Source organism: Rhinoderma darwinii, chromosome 2, assembly GCF_050947455.1.
Source record: "Rhinoderma darwinii isolate aRhiDar2 chromosome 2, aRhiDar2.hap1, whole genome shotgun sequence".
Lineage (NCBI taxonomy): Eukaryota > Metazoa > Chordata > Amphibia > Anura > Rhinodermatidae > Rhinoderma > Rhinoderma darwinii.
Genome location: NC_134688.1, coordinates 93,224,484 through 93,246,157, shown reverse-complemented (window position 1 = coordinate 93,246,157; position 21,674 = coordinate 93,224,484). Strand labels below are relative to the sequence as shown.

Sequence of the window (21,674 nt, the reverse complement as noted above, 5' to 3'; positions counted from 1 at the left end):
TAATAGGTCCCCTTGAACATGGTTCTAGCCACTAATTCTTTCAATTATTGGTCTACCAAACAGTACTCATGGCTGGATCACTATTGGTAAAAGTCCATGGCAAAATATGTATTAAGAACCCCACTTAAATTTTTGGAAAGGATGGAGATAAGCATAACTGCAATAAAACCTTAAATCATGGCTAAAAAATACTATTAGGGTATGTTCACACGCTGAGCCAAAAACGTCTGAAAATACGGAGCTGTTTTCAAGGGAAAACAGCCCCTGATTTTCAGACGTTTTTTGAGCAACTCACGTTTTTCGCTGCGTTTTTCGCGCCGTTTGCGCGGCCGTTTTTGGAGCTGTTTTCAATAGAGTCTATGAGAAAACGGCTCCAAAAACATCCCAAGAAGTGTCCTGCACTTCTTTTGATGAGTCTGTAATTTTACGCGTCGTCTTTTGACAGCTGTCAAACGACGACGCGTAAATGACAGGTCATCGGTACAGTACGTCGGCAAACCCATTCAAATGAATGGGCAGATGTTTGCCGACGTATTGGAGCCGTATTTTCAGGCGTAAATCGAGGCATAATACGCCTCGTTTACGCCTGAAAATAGGTCGTGTGAACCCAGCCTTATTCAGTGTCAAACAAAAGTTCAACAAACACAGCGCTTACATACTAAGGCCATGCAGTAAACAAATAACAGTGAATATAGTACCTATATAATAATGCCAAATAATAATAAATCCAGCACCTTGACTTAAATTTGAGATAAAATGGGGCAGAAGTTTAGAGTACACTGTTTCAGAAGGGGGTAGTGTGGTAAAGACCCTGAATGGTGGAGGCCCCACGACATTTGCCCCACATGCCTGTGCTTGATAATGCTATCAAAACCCATACACACCTAGTGGAGGAAAATGTTACATTTGTAGGGTAGTACTAACTTATCCCTAAAGTGGTTTTCTATCTCATCAATGTTCGATCTTGGGTCTCTGAACCCTGGGCTCCTCACCGATCTGCAGAACAAGGGTAAAGCACTGCAGCTTCCTCAGTGCAGTATCCGATACAGCGCTATCCATGTGTGTGGTACTGAGGCTCAGCTTATGCAAGTGAATAAGACTGAGCTGTGCCTGAGAAGCAATACTGGACACAGCTGTATGGAGAAGAAAGTCACTGTGTTCGGTACTTCAACATCATATTTCTTTCTGATACTCCTGGGGTCTTGTGGGGTTTGGACCCTCACCGATCATAGACTGATGGCCTAACCTAAAGGATAGGCCTTAATTATTAAACTTATAAAACTCCTTTAAAAGCTTAAATTCTGAGGAGAAGCATGGGGTTTAACTTATGGAGTTCAGGATAGGCTATTATTGGTGGATTTAGGGTTACATTAATTTTGCATAATAAAAACTCATCGTATTGGTGTGTAACATTTCTCTGAACATCATTGTTGTTTCTCACTTTATAAATAAGTGTCTATTTGTGACAGTCATAGCAGTTACTCTACTTGTACTAGTGTAAATCAGAAACCCGGTGTAATGATTGAATTGTAATTACAGAATCATCTTCTCAACTCTAAAAACAGTATTATAATAGAAATACACAGCGGAATCAGAATCGGTCTGAGCTTATAATGTTATACAGCACATAACAAGACAATGAAGTCCCTGGAGTTCTGAGGTTTCTCATGTAATTAAAAATAAATACCCTGTGCTTCATTGCTCTTAACAAAGAGGTATTCATCTCTGGAGATATTATTTGGTGTTGATCATTAAAATGGACTAATAAGATGCTGTGAATCTTATTAAAAATGGAAAGGAATCATTTAAAATATTACATTGCACATATTACTCGAGGGTATAAAGCAATGACATGGATGATCAACCTGGTCAAAAATAAATTTTAAGCCTTCTAATTAGGATTGTGATTAGTAATATTAATCTAAAATATTGTAGTCTAAATCTCGAGTTGTAGCTAAATTTCTACAAATTTATAGTTATTTTTATTTCAGATATTGCTTATTCCTTCCCTAAACGGCAATAATTTGACCAATTAACGCAAAATAACATACATGTAGGTTATCATCAGGATTAGGTTCCCCCACTGGACACCTTCAGAGGTCTTGTGTGGACTCCATGACTCTACAGGTATGAGATGCCTTTGCGACACGAGGGGGACCTACACAATATTGGGCAGGTGGTTTTAATATTATGGCTGATAGGTGTAGATCATTAATATCTGTAAAATAACGAAGTTAGGCAAATTAAAGATGCGCGGTGGTCTCGGACATACATACAATTTTAAACCTTTATTGAATACCAATGTCTCCGTTGGAGTCAGATCATGATTACACAAATTGTATGTACCGGTTATTCTTCTTACATTGTTTTTCGGATTGGGGATTTTAGTTGCATTCCCTTTTCACCGCTTTTGTGGTTGGTACAGCGGTCTTTGGAGTCAGGTGATCGCCTGGACGTTTGGTAACTGTTCATACTCATGAAATTAGACAACGTTGCTGTAATCCATGGTTGCAAAAAAGAATACACCCTTCATTAAATGCAGCAAATAAGTAACATACTGTCATGATCTGTGGGTTTGTGGACCCACTGGGCCGTACCTCTGCTGCAAGACAGCAGCTGGCCAAACAGGGTACCACGACAAAGTCTATAGTCCGAGCACAGGGGTACCTGTGGTAGTTCAGACAGTAGTAACAGGCTGAGATGGGACCTTGGCAGCAGACACCAGGCGCGGTGTAACACAGCAGGCATGGACGCAAGCAGCACACAACTCCAACTCTACAAGGACACAAAACCAGGTATAGAACGGGATACAGGAACAGGAAACAACTAAGGTACAATTTGCAAGACTAACACGGGTAAACACAACAATGCTTAGGCAATGAGTGAAAGGGCAGAGCCGTTTTTATAGTCCAGGGGAATTATGGGTTAACTGCAGATTACTGACAAGTGTGTGCACTGGCCCTTTAAGGCCGGGCGCGAGCGTGCACCCTACAGGAGCCAGTGCAGTGATGCGGAAGTGAATGCCGGCGTCTCCCAGGAAGAAGATGCCGCCCAGCACTCACTCGTCCATGGCCGGGGCCGTCGTGGGGTAAGTTAGAACGACAGTCCGCAGCTGTGGACGTTACACATACTAGTACTTAGTATGTAATTCGTTACTTCAAGTACTGCGCTTAGTTCAGGGATCTCAAACTCAGCCAGGTAAGTGGGTCACATATAGAAAAAATTAGAAGTCGATGGGCCGCATTTCAACAATCCAGTTTAAGAATCGCTAAATGCAGTCCGGCGGCGTTTGGCAGATGCACAAATGTCAAGATTAGGCAGCCCATGTAGATACTGCCACAGTGCCCTCGGTAGATGCTGCCACACTGCCCACTGTAGATGCTGTCACAGTACCCTCTGTAGATGTTACTGTCAGGTCCGTATTTCACACCGAATAACCACCTCTGTAAATTGAAAGCTGAAGGCATGCCTGGAAAGAAGTAAACCAGCCAGAGATGTTTGGTACACAGCTTTCCCTCCATCGGACAAGAGGAGAACTGCCCTTTATTCAGAACAAAGAAACACACAGAGAAAAGACACATGCCCCTCCCTAGAGATGTGGGACTTGCTTAAGTCCCATTGGCTCCTCAGCTGTAAGTTCTCCTGTACATTCTTCTGCACACTCCTCTTTGCATTCCAGGGGGCGGTGTCTTCCATAGGCGTGTAATGCTTGCTCTTTGTGCTCCATGAATCCAATCTCTTTGTGTAATATACTAAATATATATGTGTAAGGATAATATTTTTCAAACAATATACATGGTAATGATCCCTGACAGTCCCCCCTAAAAATATTATTACTCTATCCCTGAGTCTTGCCTATCAACCTACCACTGACCACTCGAACCAGGCGTGTAGGGGTTTTGGATTTCTTCACCAGCTTGAGACGAGCTACTCCTTATAAGTAACCCCCCCGTTGTACCTGAACTTCCAAGGTTTCGGAGTGGTCCTAACTTTCCCTATTCTCATCAGGATACAGGATGGTTGTCTTGGTATAATCTACAAACCGCTGCTGGTTGTAATATATATATATAATTAATCCAGTCTACATTTTTATTAATGGTAATAATTGTCGCACTGTCACTTACTGTCCTAATAGCACTTTTACCCCTGCAGATATAACAGGTCATGGGCAGCACAGTGACCTTCACCTCACACCTTCACATAAAACTCCTCAGATTGTAATTTGCAGCACCGTGGCATATTTACACACATTATAATTATAAACCTCAGACATTATAAACAATAGGGCCTCAACTAATAACATAATGCTATCACCAATCTCATGCTATCACCCTCAGGGTTTTCGGGTCCCATCAGTTCATTGCCAGTCCTGTACATCATCGTCCCCTTCTTCTCCTGTCTTCTGCTCTTCACTGACTGTCACCCTCAGGGTAACCCACACAATTGTGGAGTCAGACTACGTTGGTGTCCAGTGGGGGAGTTATTATTACCCCCTCCTAGCCACTTACTTATCAAAACACTTGACACTGCTGACGGAATCACTCAGGTCTTTGGTCTTTACTTTGATCTTTGCTGATGTCATCAGGACTTGATTTGGTCCTTCTCATCTGTCCGACACCGTCTCCTTTAGTTTACGTCACCAGGCTGTACATAGCACCTCATGCTGTGAGCCTGGGATGAGATCCCACGTAGGCGGATTAGTGGAGATGTATTGTGACTACCACAAACCCTCCGCATCTGTACTCTTCCTCTGGCAAGTTACTTGTCTGGGCGGCTGCTTAGAATTGTGACACTGCCGTCAGTTCATGATAAACGCGTTGCACTGGCTCAGGCTGTGCCTGCCGCATCTCAGTGATGGAGTTCATCGTGTTAAAAGTCTTTTAGTTCATATTTACAGGCACTTGCTGGGGACCCCCAACTCTTGTCAATTGTTAAAATAAATACTAATCTGGTGATAACATCATCCGCGTACACTATAAACGTTGTTCTAAGTACATACAATAATGTCAGGCCCTTAAATGACATCAAACACCTTATTTATATATATATATATATATATATATATATGTATATATGAAAAAACTTCTCTGTTACAATGGACAGGGCACCTAGAATATGTGTGATTACTGGGTACATTTCATTTGCACTTGGTGATACTCTTTCAGCAGGATTTGTACCTTGATCTCAGCTGATTGCCTAGAACATCTCCACCTCACAGAAATATACACAGATTCCACATGTTTTTCTGACAAGTGTCTTAAACCAATTTTTCTTACTCTAATCTGGTTCGTTCTACCTGGGAAGGCCTCTCAAGGTCGGTTCTCTTCGTGGAAGGCGGGTATGATAAGGTTGGCACCGGTCTGCAAGGACTGTTCTGTAGGCAAATCAAACAGCTCTAACAGAATTTAGCAGCAACAGCTGTAAAACCTGGGACATACCAATTAGATCTTACCACGTCGATCCTTGCAGTCTTGGGACATATGTGAGGTCATACACCATCAATACAAGTGCTATCAAGAATGCATTGGGCGCTACCGGTTTACCTTCCTTTATCCATCCACATTCTGTTAGAATCTGGTTCTCACGCCTTCCGCTCCCAGTTGGACTCTTCCTGTGAAGAACAAGCTTTTCATAGCCTAATCAGTAATTGATCTTAATCAGATAATTAACTTGAAGAAAAACATTAAAAATGACAGATTTATTTTAAACGTTCACACTGGTCAGTAACTAAAAATGATACCTACAAACTGATTCTTCTTCTTTATATATATCTATACATACACATATACACTGCACAGAATTCTCTGCTCTAAAATTTCCCTTTCACAACAACAACAAAAATAAACAAATAAAAATGTTTTCGAATGGTAATATTCCGCTTCTGTGCCTTTTATCTGACACATCCAACAGTCCAATGCGGAGGCTGGTCTAGAACTTTACATAAAACTTAACCTCAGTATTTAATATTCCCACAACACTTCTTAAATACAGTTATTAAACAAACTAACCTTGGGACAACGTCTAGAGAACTGCTGACATCTTATCATTGTACAAACACCAGGTCAATACTTGGGATAACACTGTTCCCCTGTCACTACACACAACGTCTGCAGTGGGGAAGATACCGGCCGGACTTCAGGCCCCCCTGAGAACAGGTCTACACATACGAGCACATTGTCATACACTTCTATCTCGGGTAGTTGTATGTTCTGCAGTCGCTGGGACGGATAATCTGGCCGGGCTGCACTTTTCACAGGTAGCTTTGCTGTTTTACCTATGTCATGCCGTGCACACATCATGCCGGCTGCTACAAACCTAGTGGTGGCATTATTGTATCCAGGGACAAGCCAATTTACTGATACCTGGCTGCACATACCCTTGTTGTCAGTTCTGTCTTCTCTCGCTCTCTCAATTGGCTTACCCGATGATCCAATAAAGTTCCTACTACCAATGGGCCCATAATTGTGGGCGATGCCAAAAGCGTACCTAGAATCAGTGTAAATGTCGGCCGTCTTACCTTTTGCCAGGTTACAGCCTCAGCGAGCACCTCCAGCTCCGCTCCTTGAGATGAACAAGAAGGTGAGAGTGGTTTCTGGGTAATTTACCTGGTGCCTCGTATCCTGTCTTGTACATACTGTATGAAGTATTTCTACATTACAAATTTACATTAAAAACCCATGTCACATATAGATAGAACATTTCAAAGGGGTGGTGTCTTCATTCTCTAAAATAATACCAAATGTTATACACTTCTCCACACTCATCTGATAATCCAGAACACTTTGAGAATCTCACTTTTATCAGGTTCTGCAAATACTTGATTAATACAAAAAAAAAAAAAAAAAAAAAATTACTAAAAACTTTACATCAAATTAACAATGTCCAGACAATTTTTTGTTTTGCCTTCTCCCCCATCTAAATCTGTAAAGACTCATCTGTGAGTGACGTCAACTCCTGTGTAAATTTGCTGGAGGGGGATGGTCTTTTACACAATACCTCATATTGGGTGGAGACTACAGCACAGCTTACCCAGTGCCATATTTACTGTTCTGGAAAGATCTGGAACCATCTACACAGAAAAACCTCAAAATTTAGGTTACTCTCATACACATTTAATCTGGATTACTCATTGGGGTCTCATACACATTTTGTAGATCTCCTGAAACCAAATTAATTAATTCAAAACAAAACAAAATTGTACCTGATCAGTTCCTTCACCATTCCCCCCTTTGTGGACTCTGCGAAAGTAATGTAGCAGAGTTCAAAACTACATCTCAACATAACAAAGTCGGGCACTAGTTTAAGCCCCTGTAATGTACAACATTGCCTGAAACAAAAATGACTTTTTCCTGACGAAAATACATTTTATCTTTACAATGACTTAACTCATGTGTGAAATCAAAAACAAAACCATTGTAGTTAGTATTTCAATAAAACAGAAAATATTATATCTGATAACATTAATTACTGCAAACCAATAAACTATAGAAAAATATGGAACGGTGGGGGGCACATACATTTTCAAAACCCCGTGTCTCACAATATCTGTAGTTTAATACATCTGAATTAACATCAAAACACATGAAATCTGAGCACATCATAACACATAAATATCGTAACTTTTATAAACAACAGCGCATGCGCAAAGAGAAGAAATTTATTTAGGTTTGTAGACATTACGGATATATATATATATATATATATATATATCTAAAAGCAGTGCATATTGAAATGCTTTGTCTGCAGACTGCACCGTCAGCCCCCCTTCTCCTCCCAAACACAGCATACTACAGGGGGGAGGGGGTCACACACTCACCCCTCACAGCTTCTAGTCTCACAATCTTAACACTTTCAATGCCGGCAAAACAACGTACGTATCTGCAATCATTCATCACACCATTGTATAGGAATTATGTACGTTCAAAACATCAAACACATAATCTGTAACAGTCCAATCTGTCGGCCACCATCTCTATATTATGATGACGTGTTGTTTCATCAGTGAACAGCGTCCTGCACACTAGAATGGAACCTAAATATAGAAAAGACACTGCAGAGGCATGTGTTACAAATGACAAAATTAACAAGGCGATTATTTCATACTGATTTGGTTGGGCCGGGCGTGGCCACATCAGGGGCAGGGGGGTTTCCTGCCCACAATGAGGACACACTCAACATGAGGTAGGGACGCCATTACCGGGCGTCGGCTGGTCCTGTGTTTTCTAATACATATAACATACAATAATACCTTTCTTATTCCTAACTTCCTCTTCTACAAATCCCTCTAAAGCACTTTCCATCAACTTACTGCCTTCCAACTTCCCTTTGTTCTCCAGAATACCTTTTGCCCAATCTGCGGCTTGGAGCCTACCTCCTCTATGGATCCCACACACATCCATCAATTTCTTCATTTTACTCACATACTGCTTCCCTTCCCTTCGCTTCACTAAATCATACGAATAGGACTGTCCGGAAACGGACGATCCTGGAGATTTGAATATGGACCGCAAACTATCCATTCTAACAGTCTATATTATACACGTAATTTATATAACAATTTTGCAGTCTACAATGTATCCCTGTACATCTCGCTGGAATATAACAATCTTTATCTAGACTCTCCGGCCTCACTGGAAATATTAAAATCTCACAGTCTATAGCTCTCCGGTCTGTTATATAATCTTTATCTAGACTCTCCGACCTCGCTGGAAATATTAAAATCTCACAGTCTATAGCTCTCCGGTCTGTTATATAATCTTTATCTAGTCCCTAATTACCCAGAGGATGGTTAGTCGGGCGCGACTAAGGTCTCACAGGTTTGCGACCGCACAGCAGAAAATATCGCCTCTGTCGCCTGAGATAATCCAGGAAATCAACAAAAGGGTTCTACAGATCGCCACAAGACTGTCCACAAACACGGATAAGTCGAAGATTTATTAAATCAACTGACTTACCGTGCTTGGTATGGAGATGATCAAATTCCTTATCAGTGGGCAATCTCGGGTCCTCTGTTTCACCCTGTGATTGTCGGTTATCCGGATTTTGATATTTCCTCGAGTGAAGTCCCCGTCGGGCGCCAAAAATGTCAGGTCCGTATTTCACACCGAATAACCACCTCTGTAAATTGAAAGCTGAAGGCATGCCTGGAAAGAAGTAAACCAGCCGGAGATGTTTGGTACACAGCTTTCCCTCCATCAGACAAGAGGAGAACTGCCCTTTATTCAGAACAAAGAAACACACAGAGAAAAGACACATGCCCCTCCCTAGAGATGTGGGACTTGCTTAAGTCCCATTGGCTCCTCAGCTGTAAGTTCTCCTGTACATTCTTCTGCACACTCCTCTTTGCATTCCAGGGGGCGGTGTCTTCCATAGGCGTGTTATGCTTGCTCTTTGTGCTCCATGAATCCAATCTCTTTGTGTAATATAATAAATATATATATATATGTAAGGATAATATTTTTCAAACAATATACATGGTAATGATCCCTGACACTGCCACACACCCACCCACAGAAAATGCCACAGTGCCCTCTGTAGATACTGCCACAGTGCCCTCTGTAGATACTGCCAAACACCCACCTATAGAAAATGCCAGTGTCCTCTGTAGATGCTGCCACGTTGCCCTCTGTAGATGCCGCCACAATGCCATGTATGGACAGTGATGTCAGGGGCTTCCCCAGAGCTGGAGTCCCGGAGCAGACTCTGCCTGGGACTCCAGCTGTGCTCCTGACATCACTGTCCAGCTCTGGGGAAGCCCTAGAAATCGCTGTCCATATGTGGACAGCGATGTCAGGGGATTCCAAAGAGTCCTGGCACAGAGCCTATACTCGCGCTCTGTCCGGGACTCCGCTCTGCGTAAGACCCTGACAACACTGTCCATATATGGACAGCGATGTCAGGGGATTCCACAGAGTCCCAGAGCCTAGCCTATACTAGAGCTCTGCCCAGGACTCCGCTCTGGGGAAGACCCTGACAACACTGTCCATATATGGACAGCGATGTCAGGGGATTCCACAGAGTCCCAGAGCCTAGCCTATACTAGAGCTCTGCCCAGGACTCCGCTCTGGGGAAGACCCTGACAACACTGTCCATATATGGACAGCGATGTCATGGAATTCCACAGAGTCCCGGAGCAGAGCCGATTCTAGCGCTCTGCTCGGAACTCCGCTCTGGGGAAGACCGTGACAACATTGTCCATATATGGACAGCGATGTCAGGGAATTCTACAGAGTCCCGGAGCAGAGCCGATTCTAGCGCTCTGCTCGGGACTCCGCTCTGGGGAAGCTCCAGATATCGCGTGTCCATATATGGACAGCGATGTCAGGGAATTCCACAGAGTCCCGGAGCAGAGCGTATACTAGCGCTCTGCCCGGGACTCCGCTCTGGGGAAGACCCTGACAACACTGTCCATATATGGACAGCGATGTCAGGGAATTCCACAGAGTCCCGGAGCAGAGCCTGTATTAGCGGCTGTGCCGAGCGGGCCACAGAGGACAGCCTCAGGGGCCCACGACCCCTGGCTTCGTTTTTACAATTTCATGACAAATTGTCGGAACTATGCAGTTCTACTCGTGAAGAATAAACTTGAAGTGCCTTGATGCTTGGTGACCCCGTTCTACATCACGATGTGACTCCCAAATTAAGAAAACAGCGTAGCTTTGGGTGCTTTGCTGTTTCAATAACTCCCATTCACTTAAATGAAATTTAAGGAAACAGCATAGCAGTGAAAGCTGTTTTCATAAGCCCGGCACCAGTGCAAGGAGTCTCCGCCTAAATGCGGCAGCCAGCTGCCACCTCACAAGGCCACGACGGGGGACTCCTGTTCTCGAGATAAGAGCTGGAGACTGCATCTCTTAGACATTTATGGCATGAACTATGGATATGCCATAAATGTCTAAGATGGGACTACCCTTTTAAATTCGCATTTAAGAAGCAAACGAACAACAAAAAAAACAACAACAAATCAGTGCACAGGTGTTCATAGCCTTTATATCTGAAAGTAATTCAGTTGGTTAAGTATCATTTCTGTGAAATAATTACACATATTAGAGTGTAATAGATTTATTGTGTCTGTACAGGCAGTGGCCATGCAGTTTTCAGCTGAACAGCTTGTATAGATTAAGCCCATGGTTTCAATGTGCTTCACCTGTACAAGTCATGTGGCCAAAATCATTGTCACTTTGCTGTAAAACTGCCTGTGGTTTTGCCGCACAGCACACTACCGCAAGTTGGCTGCTGCGTGTACAGGCACCCAGACTCATCTGCTAATGAACCTAAACTAGTACCAGAAAACATTTTATTACAGTGCCTTGCAAAGTATTCACTTTGGCATTTTTCCGGTTAGTTGAATTACAGCCTGGAATATTAAAGTGGATTTTGAATTTGATATTAACGTAGTTGACGTGACAAAAGTGTCCAAGTTGTTACAGTGGAAAGAAAAAACAAACAAAAAAAAAACAACCTTTAAAAGAAAAATTGAATAATTAAAAATGGAAAAGTTGTGAGTGCATATGTATTCACCCCATTAGCTATGAAACGGTCCGGTCAAACCAATTAAGTTCAGAAGTCACATAATTAGTTAACGAAGGTTCCCCTGTGTGTGATCAAAGTGTCACATGATGTCAGTATAAATAAACATGTTCTAAAAGGCCCCGAACTCCACTAAGCAACATAAAGACCAAGGAGCTCTCCGAACAGGTCAGAGACAAAGTTCTCGAGAAGTATAGATCATGGTTAGGTTATAAGAAAATATCCTGAGGCTGGGTTCACACGACCTATTTTCAGACGTAAACGAGGCGTATTATGCCTCGTTTTACGTCTGAAAATAGGGCTCCAATACGTCGGCAAACATCTGCCCATTCATTTGAATGGGTTTGCCGACGTATTGTGCAGACGACCTGTAATTTACGCGTCGTCGTTTGACAGCTGTCAAACGACGACGCGTAAATGGACTGCCTCGGCAAAGAAGTGCAGGGCACTTCGCCACGTAATTTGAGCTGTTCTTCATTGAACTCAATGAAGCACACCTCAAGATTTACGAGCGTCTCAGACGGCTCGCAAAATGCGAGGTGGAGCATTTACGTGTGAAACGAGGCAGCTGTTTTCTCTTGGAAACAGTCTGTCTTTTCACACGTAAATGACAGCTAGCGTGTGCACATACCCTAAACTTCCCACAGAGCACCATTAAATCCATTATAAAATAAAATGAAAAAGAATATGTCACAACTACAAACCCGACAAAAGAAGGCCACGCACCAAAAACCACAGAATTCAACAAACACACTGACGATAACACTGGAGGAGGTCCATAGATCCACAGCGGGAATATAACTCTGTGTCCATAGACCACTATCAGCCAAATCATGTCCAATTAAATTAAATTTACCACAGGTGGACTCCAATCAAGGTGTAGAAAAATTTCAAAGGTGATATAGAGAATGGGAGGCCCCCAGAGCTAAATTTCAAGTATCACAGCACAGGGTCTGAATACTTATGTCCATGCGAAATTTGAGTTAATTTTTTAAAAATGTGCAAAAATTTCTAAAATTTTGTTTTCACTTCGTCATCATGGGGTATTGAGTGCAGAATGATAGGGGAAAACTTGATTTTTTTTATTTTATTTTAGCTCAAGGCCTTAACATAACAAAATGTGAAAAAAAGTGAAAGGGTCTGAAGACTTTCTGAATGCATTGTATTTAGTGTGCAGGCCTGCCTGCCACAAACTAATCTATCTAAAACAATAAGCAGGGTTTGAAAAATACACTTTCCACAAAAATAGGGCTTTTTTTTTTTCACAATTAAAAAAATGTCAGCTAAAAATATATGGGTGTCACTAAAATAAAATATAAGAAAATGATTTAGAAATTCTAAACTCATTAGAACATCTATACAAAAGCTATATGATGAGTGGTGAAGCAGCAGAATTCTAGGCGCATTGGCTACCTGGTTCCTGGGATTTGTCAAGGCCTGAATTCCAGCGGAAGTCCAGTTGTGAGTTTATAAATGATATGTGAATCAGTACCTACAGGTGACGCTTACCTGCTATTTATTTTCCAAAGTACTTGCTGCTTCTTACCTCAGCTCCATTAGAGCAGAATTGTGATCTGTGACTACAGCTTAAAGGGGGTTGTCCAGTTTTTCTTTTATTTATAGAATAGGAAATAATTCATACAGTTAGTTTTCTAATATACACCGCATTCCAAATTATTATGGAAATGTTATTTTTCGCTGATTTTCCTAAATAGTCGATGCAAATTACAGTCCGTATAATCTTCAAGCCATGGAGTATAATGCAAATTTTATTGAACAAATCTCCTAATAACAGATTTTTTTTTAGAAGTAAAAAACTCAAAATGCACGGTTTCAAATTATTATGCACAACAGAGATCAAAACATTTTAAAGGTTGTAAAGACAACTAAAATGGTCATTTGTTGAATTTGCAGCATCAGGAGTTCATATTTACAGAAATCAAAAGCTCTTCCAAATAAAAAAAAACTTAACAGGCCAAGTTACATGTTAACATAGGACCCCTTCTTTGATATCACCTTCACAATTCTTGCATCCATTGAATTTGTGAGTATTTGGACAGTTTCTGCTTGAATATCTTTGCAGGATGTCAGAATAGCCTCCCAGAGCTTCTGTTTTGATGTGAACTGCCTCCCACCCTCATAGATATTTTGCTTGAGGATGCTCCAAAGGTTCTCAGTAGGGTTGAGGTCAGGGGAACATGGGGGCCACACCATGAGTTTCTCTCCTTTTATGCCCATAGCAGCCAATGACACAGAGGTATTCTTTGCAGCATGAGATGGTGTATTGTCATGCATAAAGAGAATTCTGCTACGGAAGGCACGGTTCTTCTTTTTGTACCATGGAAGAAAGTGGTAGGTCATAAACTACGTACTTTGCAGAGATCATTTTCACACCGTCAGGGACCCTAAAGGGGCCTACCAGCTCTCTCCCCATGATTCCAGCCCAAAACATGACTCCACCACCTCCTTGCTGACGTCGCAGCCTTGTTGGGACATGGTGGCCATTCACCAACTATCCACTACGCGATCCATTTGGACCATCCAGGGTTGCATGGCACTCATCAGTAAACAACACGGTTTGAAAACTGAGCCCACTGCAACCGTTTCTGCTTGTGAGCATTGTTTAGGGGTGGCCGAATAATAGCTTTATGCACACTTGCAAACCTCTGGAGGATCCTACACCTTGAGGTTTGCGGGACTCCAGAGGCACCAGCGGCTTCAAATACCTGTTTGCTGCTTTGCAATGGCATTTTAGCAGCTGCTCTCCTAATCCTATTAATTTGTCTGGCAGAAACCTTCCTCATTATGCCTTTATCTGAACTAACCCGTCTGTGCTCTGAATCAGCCACAAATCTTTTCACAGTACGATGATCACGGTTAAGTTTTCTTGAAATATCCAATGTTTTCATACCTTGTCCAAGGTATTACATTATTTCTCGCTTTTCGGTAGCAGAGAGATAATTTTTCTTTCCCATGTTGTTTGAAACCTGTGGCCTGCTTAATAATGTGGAACATCCTTCTTAAGTAGTTTTCCATTGATTGGGCACCTGGCAAACTAATTATCACAGGTGTCTGAGATTGATTACAATGATCCAAAGAGCCCGAAGACACAATACCATCCATGAGTTTAATTGAAAAACGAATAATTAAATGTTTATGACACTTAAATCCAATGTGCATAATAATTTGGAACACGGTGTACATGTATAAGAAATTCTGCTGACATACATTTCTTATGCTGCATGAGGCCCTTGTCACAGTAGAATGGTATAGCGGATTAGTCCTGTGTAATGCAGACAGGCTAATGGAGTAAGTGTAATGAATCGGGTTAGGGAGACGGACAGGTGAGCCCTAATCTACCCTCAACTCAGTCCCTGCCTACTTGCACAGCCCGTCCTAAGTGACGGCGTACAACTGGGCAACGGTCCCTACGCTCAGTAAGTGCAAGACAGACAACACAAGACCAGGGCACACAGAAGCAAGGGGGGGGGGGTAGGGGCATTTGCCCACGGAGACACCGTGAGCAACAGGCAGAGGTGAACGAGCCGAATCAAACCAGGGGAGTACGTAGTAGCAAAATCAGAGCAGGAGAATAGTCAGGCAAGTCAGGGTCAATAAGCAACAGTGGTCAATCGGGTGAATAGCAGGAAACGCAGAGCCAGGAAACCAGACAATCACAGGCAAGGAGCATGCTGCAAGTGAGGGTCCAAATAGACCAAGGGCGGGAGCTAGAACCGTCAGGCCAGGCTGTGATAGGTTCTCTCTCTCCTCAGCCTGCAAGCCTGAGTGGTAACAGATCGCGTCACTCTAGCAGACCTTGGAGCTGATGAGGGCTGATTAACCCCGGGAGTCGACACAGAACCTGTGTCTGGCAAACCCTTTACAGTATGACTAAACATGGCGTCAGTCATGTGACCGTCACACACACTCACAATGTTTTGGGACAACATAGACAACATATCCATGGGCTGAGTGAATAGGACGAATGCTGGAATAATAACAAACAACTACTTCCCTGCGCCTGTATTTATGGTCTCTAGGTGATTTATAAAATGGCTGCCTGTCTATATGTGGTGATGTCAATAAACACACACACACAAACAGGAAGTAGAATGTAAGAGCTGTTCCTCATAGACACTTATAGACATGATGATGAGATGCTGCTGTATGGAGAAACACTTCATAACCTATTACTCACCTGTTATATATCTGGACAGTGTTACCTGAATGCCAGGGGTCACATGATGCGGGTCACATGACTGCCGCCATCTTTAATTCATTCAGTTATCCTAGGGATGCATTTCTATGGACTATGGAAGTGATTAGAATATGTTTAAAAGATTACATTTTACGTAGACTCCATCTTGTATAGTGGTGTCCATTTTGGATAGTTGGAATCCATTTTGTGGCAGGAAGGAGCCACTTTGAGAGTAATAAGTCATGTTGCTTTAAAGCTAATATATATATATATATATATATATATATATATATACACACACACACAAACTACCATTCAAAAGTTTGGGGTCACCCAGACAATTTTGTGTTTTCCATGAAAACTCACACTTATATTTATCAAATGAGTTGCAAAATGACTAGAAAATATAGTCAAGACATTGACAAGGTTAGAAATAATGATTTTTATTTGAAATAATAATTTTCTCCTTTCGTCAAAGAATGCTCCATTTGAAGCAATTACAGCATTGCAGACCTTTGGCATTCTAGCTGTTAATTTGCTGAGGTAATCGGGAGAAATTTCACCCCATGCTTCCAGAAGCCCCTCCCACAAGTTGGATTGGCTTGATGGGCACTTCTTGCGTACCATACTGTCAAGCTGCTCCCACAACAGCTCTATGGGGTTGAGATCTGGTGACTGCGCTGGCCACTCCATTACAGATAGAATACCAGCTGCCTGCTTCTTGCCTAAATAGTTTTTGCATAATTTGGAGGTGTGCTTTGGGTCATTGTCCTGTTGTAGGATGAAATTGGCTCCAATCAAGTGCTGTCCACAGGGTATGGCATGGCGTTGCAAAATGGATAGCTTTCCTTATTCAAAATCCCTTTTACCTTGTACAAATCTCACACTTTACCAGCACCAAAGCAACCCCAGACCATCACATTACCTCCACCATGCTTGACAGATGGCGTCAGGCACTCTTCCAGCATCTTTTCAGTTGTTCTGCGTCATCCAAACACCTCAAACTTCGATTCGTCTGTCCAGAACACTTTTTTCCAATCTTCCTCTGTCCAATGTCTGTGTGCTTTTGCCCATATTAATCTTTTCTTTTTATTAGCCAGTCTCATATATGGCTTTTTCTTTGCCACTCTGCCCTGAAGGCCAGCATCCCGGAGTCGCCTCTTCACTATAGACGTTGACACTAGCGTTTTGCGGGTACTATTTAATTAAGCTGCCAGTTGAGGACCTGTGAGGCGTCTATTTCTCAAACTAGAGACTCTAATGTACTTGTCTTGTTGCTCAGTTGTGCAGCGGGGCCTCCCACTTCTCTTTCTACTCTGGTTAGAGCCTGTTTGTGCTGTCCTCTGAAGGGAGTAGTACACACTGTTGTAGGAAATCTTCAGTTTCTTGGCAATTTCTCGCATGGAATAGCCTTCATTTCTAAGAACAAGAATAGACTGTCGAGTTTCACATGAAAGCTCTCTTTTTCTAGCCATTTTGAGAGTTTAATCGAACCCACAAATGTAATGCTCCAGATTCTCAACTAGCTCAAAGGAAGGTCAGTTTTATAGCTCCTCTAAACCGCAAAACTGTTTACAGCGGTGCTAACATAATTGCACAAGGGTTTTCAAGTGTTTTCTAATCATCCATTAGTCTTCTAACACAGTTAGCAAACACAATGTACCATTAGAACACTGGAGTGATGGTTGCTGGAAATGGGCCTCTATACACCTATGTAGATATTGCATTAAAAACCAGACGTTTGCAGCTGGAATAGTCATTTAGCACATTAACAATGTATAGAGTGTATTTCTGATTAATTTAATGTTATCTTCATTGAAAAAAAACCTGTGCTTTTCTTTAAAAAATAAGGAAATTTCTAAGTGACCCTAAACTTTTGAACGGTAGTGTATGTATATATATATATATATATATATATATGTGTGTGTCAGAATTGTCGAAAACAATTCTAGAGCTAGATGTTTGTTATTTAATCTCTGCCGTGGAGAGTATAGATAAATACTTACCCATTTTTGTGTAATAAGGAACCTCTCATGGTAGCACAGACCCCACAAAAATAAATGACACAGACAACTGAATATTGGATAATAAAGGCCACGATGTTTATGAAGGGTAACATAAATTCAATAATAATTAAAATATATAAATAACCATAAATTAAAAATCCAGCTTTTATAATAAAAGGCCAAGTCCGCCCAGCATTAACTGGGTGACAAACCCCCTCTAACAAACATCGTGACAGGAAGGAAATTCAGAACATAAGGGAGGGAGGGCGACGGTCAGGCTCCAGACGGACTGCTTGACCACAAAGAAATCTCACTCATTTATAGATCAGATTCCTGCCTTTTTGGAATTCAAATGTTCAATCAGCTGTACCTAGGAGAAAAAACGCCAGGAAATAGAAGATTCTGGAACCTGCTCATGCAATTAGCACAGCCGACCTCGTCCAATCAGCTGTTCACCAGGAAATCTTTCTGGAGATAGAAACAACTGGAAACCGCTCGTACCACCTGTACAGCTTACATAGGGGACGTCAGTATGGTAAGTACCATTCTACTACATATGGAAAAAACAAGGGTAAGGGGAGGGAAAAAAAAAACACAAACTCAAATCCATGCTACATAACAAACCAAAATACCAATAAAACACATTTTTGGGGGCATGTGCGACCATGTGTCCCCCAAACAAATAGCTTGGGGGCCCCTGTCATCCTTGAGCGGTCTCGATAAAGGCTATGTCTACTATAAGGGTCAGTTCACACAGAGTTTTTCTTGCTGCGTTTTTCACCGCGGCCATTGAGTGCCGTGGGCAAAAATGCAGCGAAATATGCTTTCTCTGCCTCCCATTGATGTCAATGGGAGGTCAGAGACGTAAATGCCCGAAGATTGGGCATGCCGCTCTTTTTTCCCGCGAGACGGATTTTCCGCTCGCTCAAAAAAAATGCCTCCGCCTCCCATGGAAATCAATGGGAGGTATTTTCGGCAGATTTTTGGCGCGTTTTCCGCATCAAAAAATGTGTAAAAAAACCTCAGTGTGAACAGGGCCTAAGGGAGGGGGTAGTCGGACTCCTAGCATCTATGACGTGGTATATTTTGGGAACTTATGGTTTTACATTTAAAACGTCCGCTAAGCCTATGATTGGTTCAGGACAAAACATATCTATATATGCTATTGGCAAAATTAAATCCAAATTAACGTCACATTGTAAACGATTGGCTGGAATCAAGCTGCTCCTACTTCAAAAGATATTATTGTAATTGCTTGTTGAATAAAACGCCATGGGAAGGATATTGGAGTATACAGCATGGTCTCTGTGTCATCTGTCTCTCCGATATAGATCGATAACCTAGGATTTGAACCTGGATAAATTCACTGGGGGTATCGGTTGACATACTCGTTTCAAAATTTCAATGTAATATATTTTGGCTCAGTGGTTGCATCAATACATACAATAATTTATTTATTTTTTTAGACAGAGGCAACTGCACCGATAGGAGAAAGGTATGTGAGCAGAATTTGAAATACATGTATAGTAGAAATCTGTATGATTTCCTATTCTATAAATAAGTTAATAGAAAAAATAAAAAAGTGGACAACCCCTTTAACTACAGTGCCTACAGGGTATTCCGAAATCAACCTCCTGTCTCATGATAGGTTTAGTGCTCTCTTCCTTCACACAGCAGCTACACGTCCTCAGATTGGCTGCTGCGTATAAACACAAGTTTATCACAGACTCACCAGGAGGTCAATGCAAGGAGAGCGAATTTCTATCACAGAACGAACAGAATGACAAAGCACCAGTGAGAAAAAACATGATCGGGTAACAGTCACACATAGGCAAATGAGCAGTAGACGGAGACAGAAATTTGCAGCAAACAGACTTTTATTCCGGATTATGAAAATGGTACATGCTCTAGTTTTACAGTCTGTTCACACAGCAATGTCTACTATCTGGATTAAAAACAAAAAAATATTTTGGGCAGTGGAACATTTACAATTAATATGGCATAAAAACAAGAAGTTAGAACCATGAAATAAAAACCAAAATGATACTAACATTGGCACTGTAATCTCAACAAATTAATGATTTATAATTGATCTTTTTCAAACTATTTAAAATCTAAAAATGATTAAATAAATATATTTAGTATTTTGTTATCTTAAAGCAATGCTCCAAGTTGGAGAGGATTTAGGCCTAGTCCACATAACTTTAAATGGCTTGTGACGTATTGCCAGGAAAAGCTCTTCAAGTGTATGTGAAACGTGGGCTGTGACAGATGCCCTAACAGTGGCATCCGATACCATACACTTTAAAGGCATGCGTTAAACGAACACATCATGAACTGGGGTCATGAGAGTTTATGATGTATTCGTTAAATGGATACCAAATATCTTCAAACTGGTACTAAACTTTAATTGGCTTTTCCAATAACAGACATTTATTACTTTATATGCGATACATGCCTGATTGGTGGGGGTTCCACCACTGGAACACGGCGGCTGATCCCGAAAAAAAGGGATTCCTAGTTCTTCGTTCCAGTGGCCATGCATGCACACATATGGCAAACAACCAAGTGCGCTCATTTGGCATTTTCCATAGACGTTAATCAAGTGCATGGCCAATTCTATACCAGGACTAGGCATGTAATCTTGGAATGGGTGTGCGTGTGGGGGGGGGGGGGGTCTCAATGGTTTTCTCTGATCAGACTTATGGCATATCCAGATGAAAACCTCTTAAACTAAGATCATACATTATAAAAGGAGATTTGGGTTTTCTGGTGCAACTTTACTGCTACACATAACATTTCAAATTAGTTAAGTTTAAGTTCTGTTCCTAAAGCTCCGACACAAAAAAAGGGGAAGAATTTTTCAGACACTAGCAGAAAATCAAAAGTGAAAAGCTGCTCCAGGCTCAGAGCATTGTAAAATGAAACATAGCCTTCATCACAGTTCAAGAAGACCCCAACTCTTTCAGGCTGTTCCTTAGGATTCAAGAGGGTATCAGGGTTGGTGAAAGCATAGTATCTATCGGTATACATGCCAAGTAAACCAATGGCCCATATTCCTTTCCCTGGTTTAATTTTAAACATTCCTTTTCTGCATATAGACTGTTTAGCAATGCCAATGGTCCAGTATATGCCACCTCCCACCTCCACTTCCCAATAATGTTTCCCGAATCTGAATCCGGTGGTTGCCAAAACACATGGTTTTAAGTCAAACCTCTCTGGACCTGGGGTCAAATTCAGAGCCTCTTCCTCATATTTAACACATTTTCTGTTGAAGGTTACCAGAAGATTTGGATTGACAGTCTTCAGATCCAGGGATAATGGAACTAAAAAAACGGAAAACAGACCATAAAGACAATGTCACCTTAAAATGTATTTATTTATTATTAGTCAGAACAGCAATAACCCCTTCAGGACCGAGCTAATTTTGGCCTTCAGGACCAGCCCCATTTTTTTCAAATCTGACATGTGTCAATTTATGTGGTAATAACTCTGGAATGCTTTTACCTATCCAAGCGATTCTGAGATTATTTTCTCGTCACATATTGTACTTTATGTTAGGGAAAAAATTTGGTTGATAAATTCATTGCTTATTTGTGAAAAACACCAAAATGGAAAAGAAAATGTGCAAAAATTAAGATTTTTCTAATTTTAAATGTTTCTGCTTGGAAAACAGATAGTAATACCACACAAAATAGTTACCATTTCACATATTCCATGTGTCTACTTTACGTTGGCATCATTTTTTGAACATCCTTTTATTTTTCTGTGACGTTACAAGGCTTCAATTTTCAAGAAAATGTCAAAAGGCTATATTTTCAGGGACGAGTTCAGTTATGAAGTGGGTTTGATGGGCCCATATATTAGAACCCCCATAAAACACCCCATTTTGAAAACTCCAGCCCTCAAAGTATTCAAAACAGCATTTAGAAACTGTTTTA

General features: G+C 41.5%; 1 protein-coding gene across 4 annotated transcripts in view; it reads right to left on the bottom strand.

The window, feature by feature from the left end:
* Positions 1-19,601: 19,601 nt before the first annotated feature.
* The window catches only part of LOC142742308 (E3 ubiquitin-protein ligase TRIM39-like), a 32,014-nt gene continuing 29,941 nt past the window's right edge, over positions 19,602-21,674 (bottom strand). For all 4 annotated transcript variants that reach the window (XM_075851902.1, XM_075851901.1, XM_075851903.1 and 1 more), the window contains exon 7: positions 19,602-21,059. In XM_075851902.1, coding sequence (XP_075708017.1) covers positions 20,539-21,059 — 521 coding nt within the window. In that variant the 3' untranslated portion in view covers positions 19,602-20,538. The remainder of the gene's footprint in view (positions 21,060-21,674) is intronic.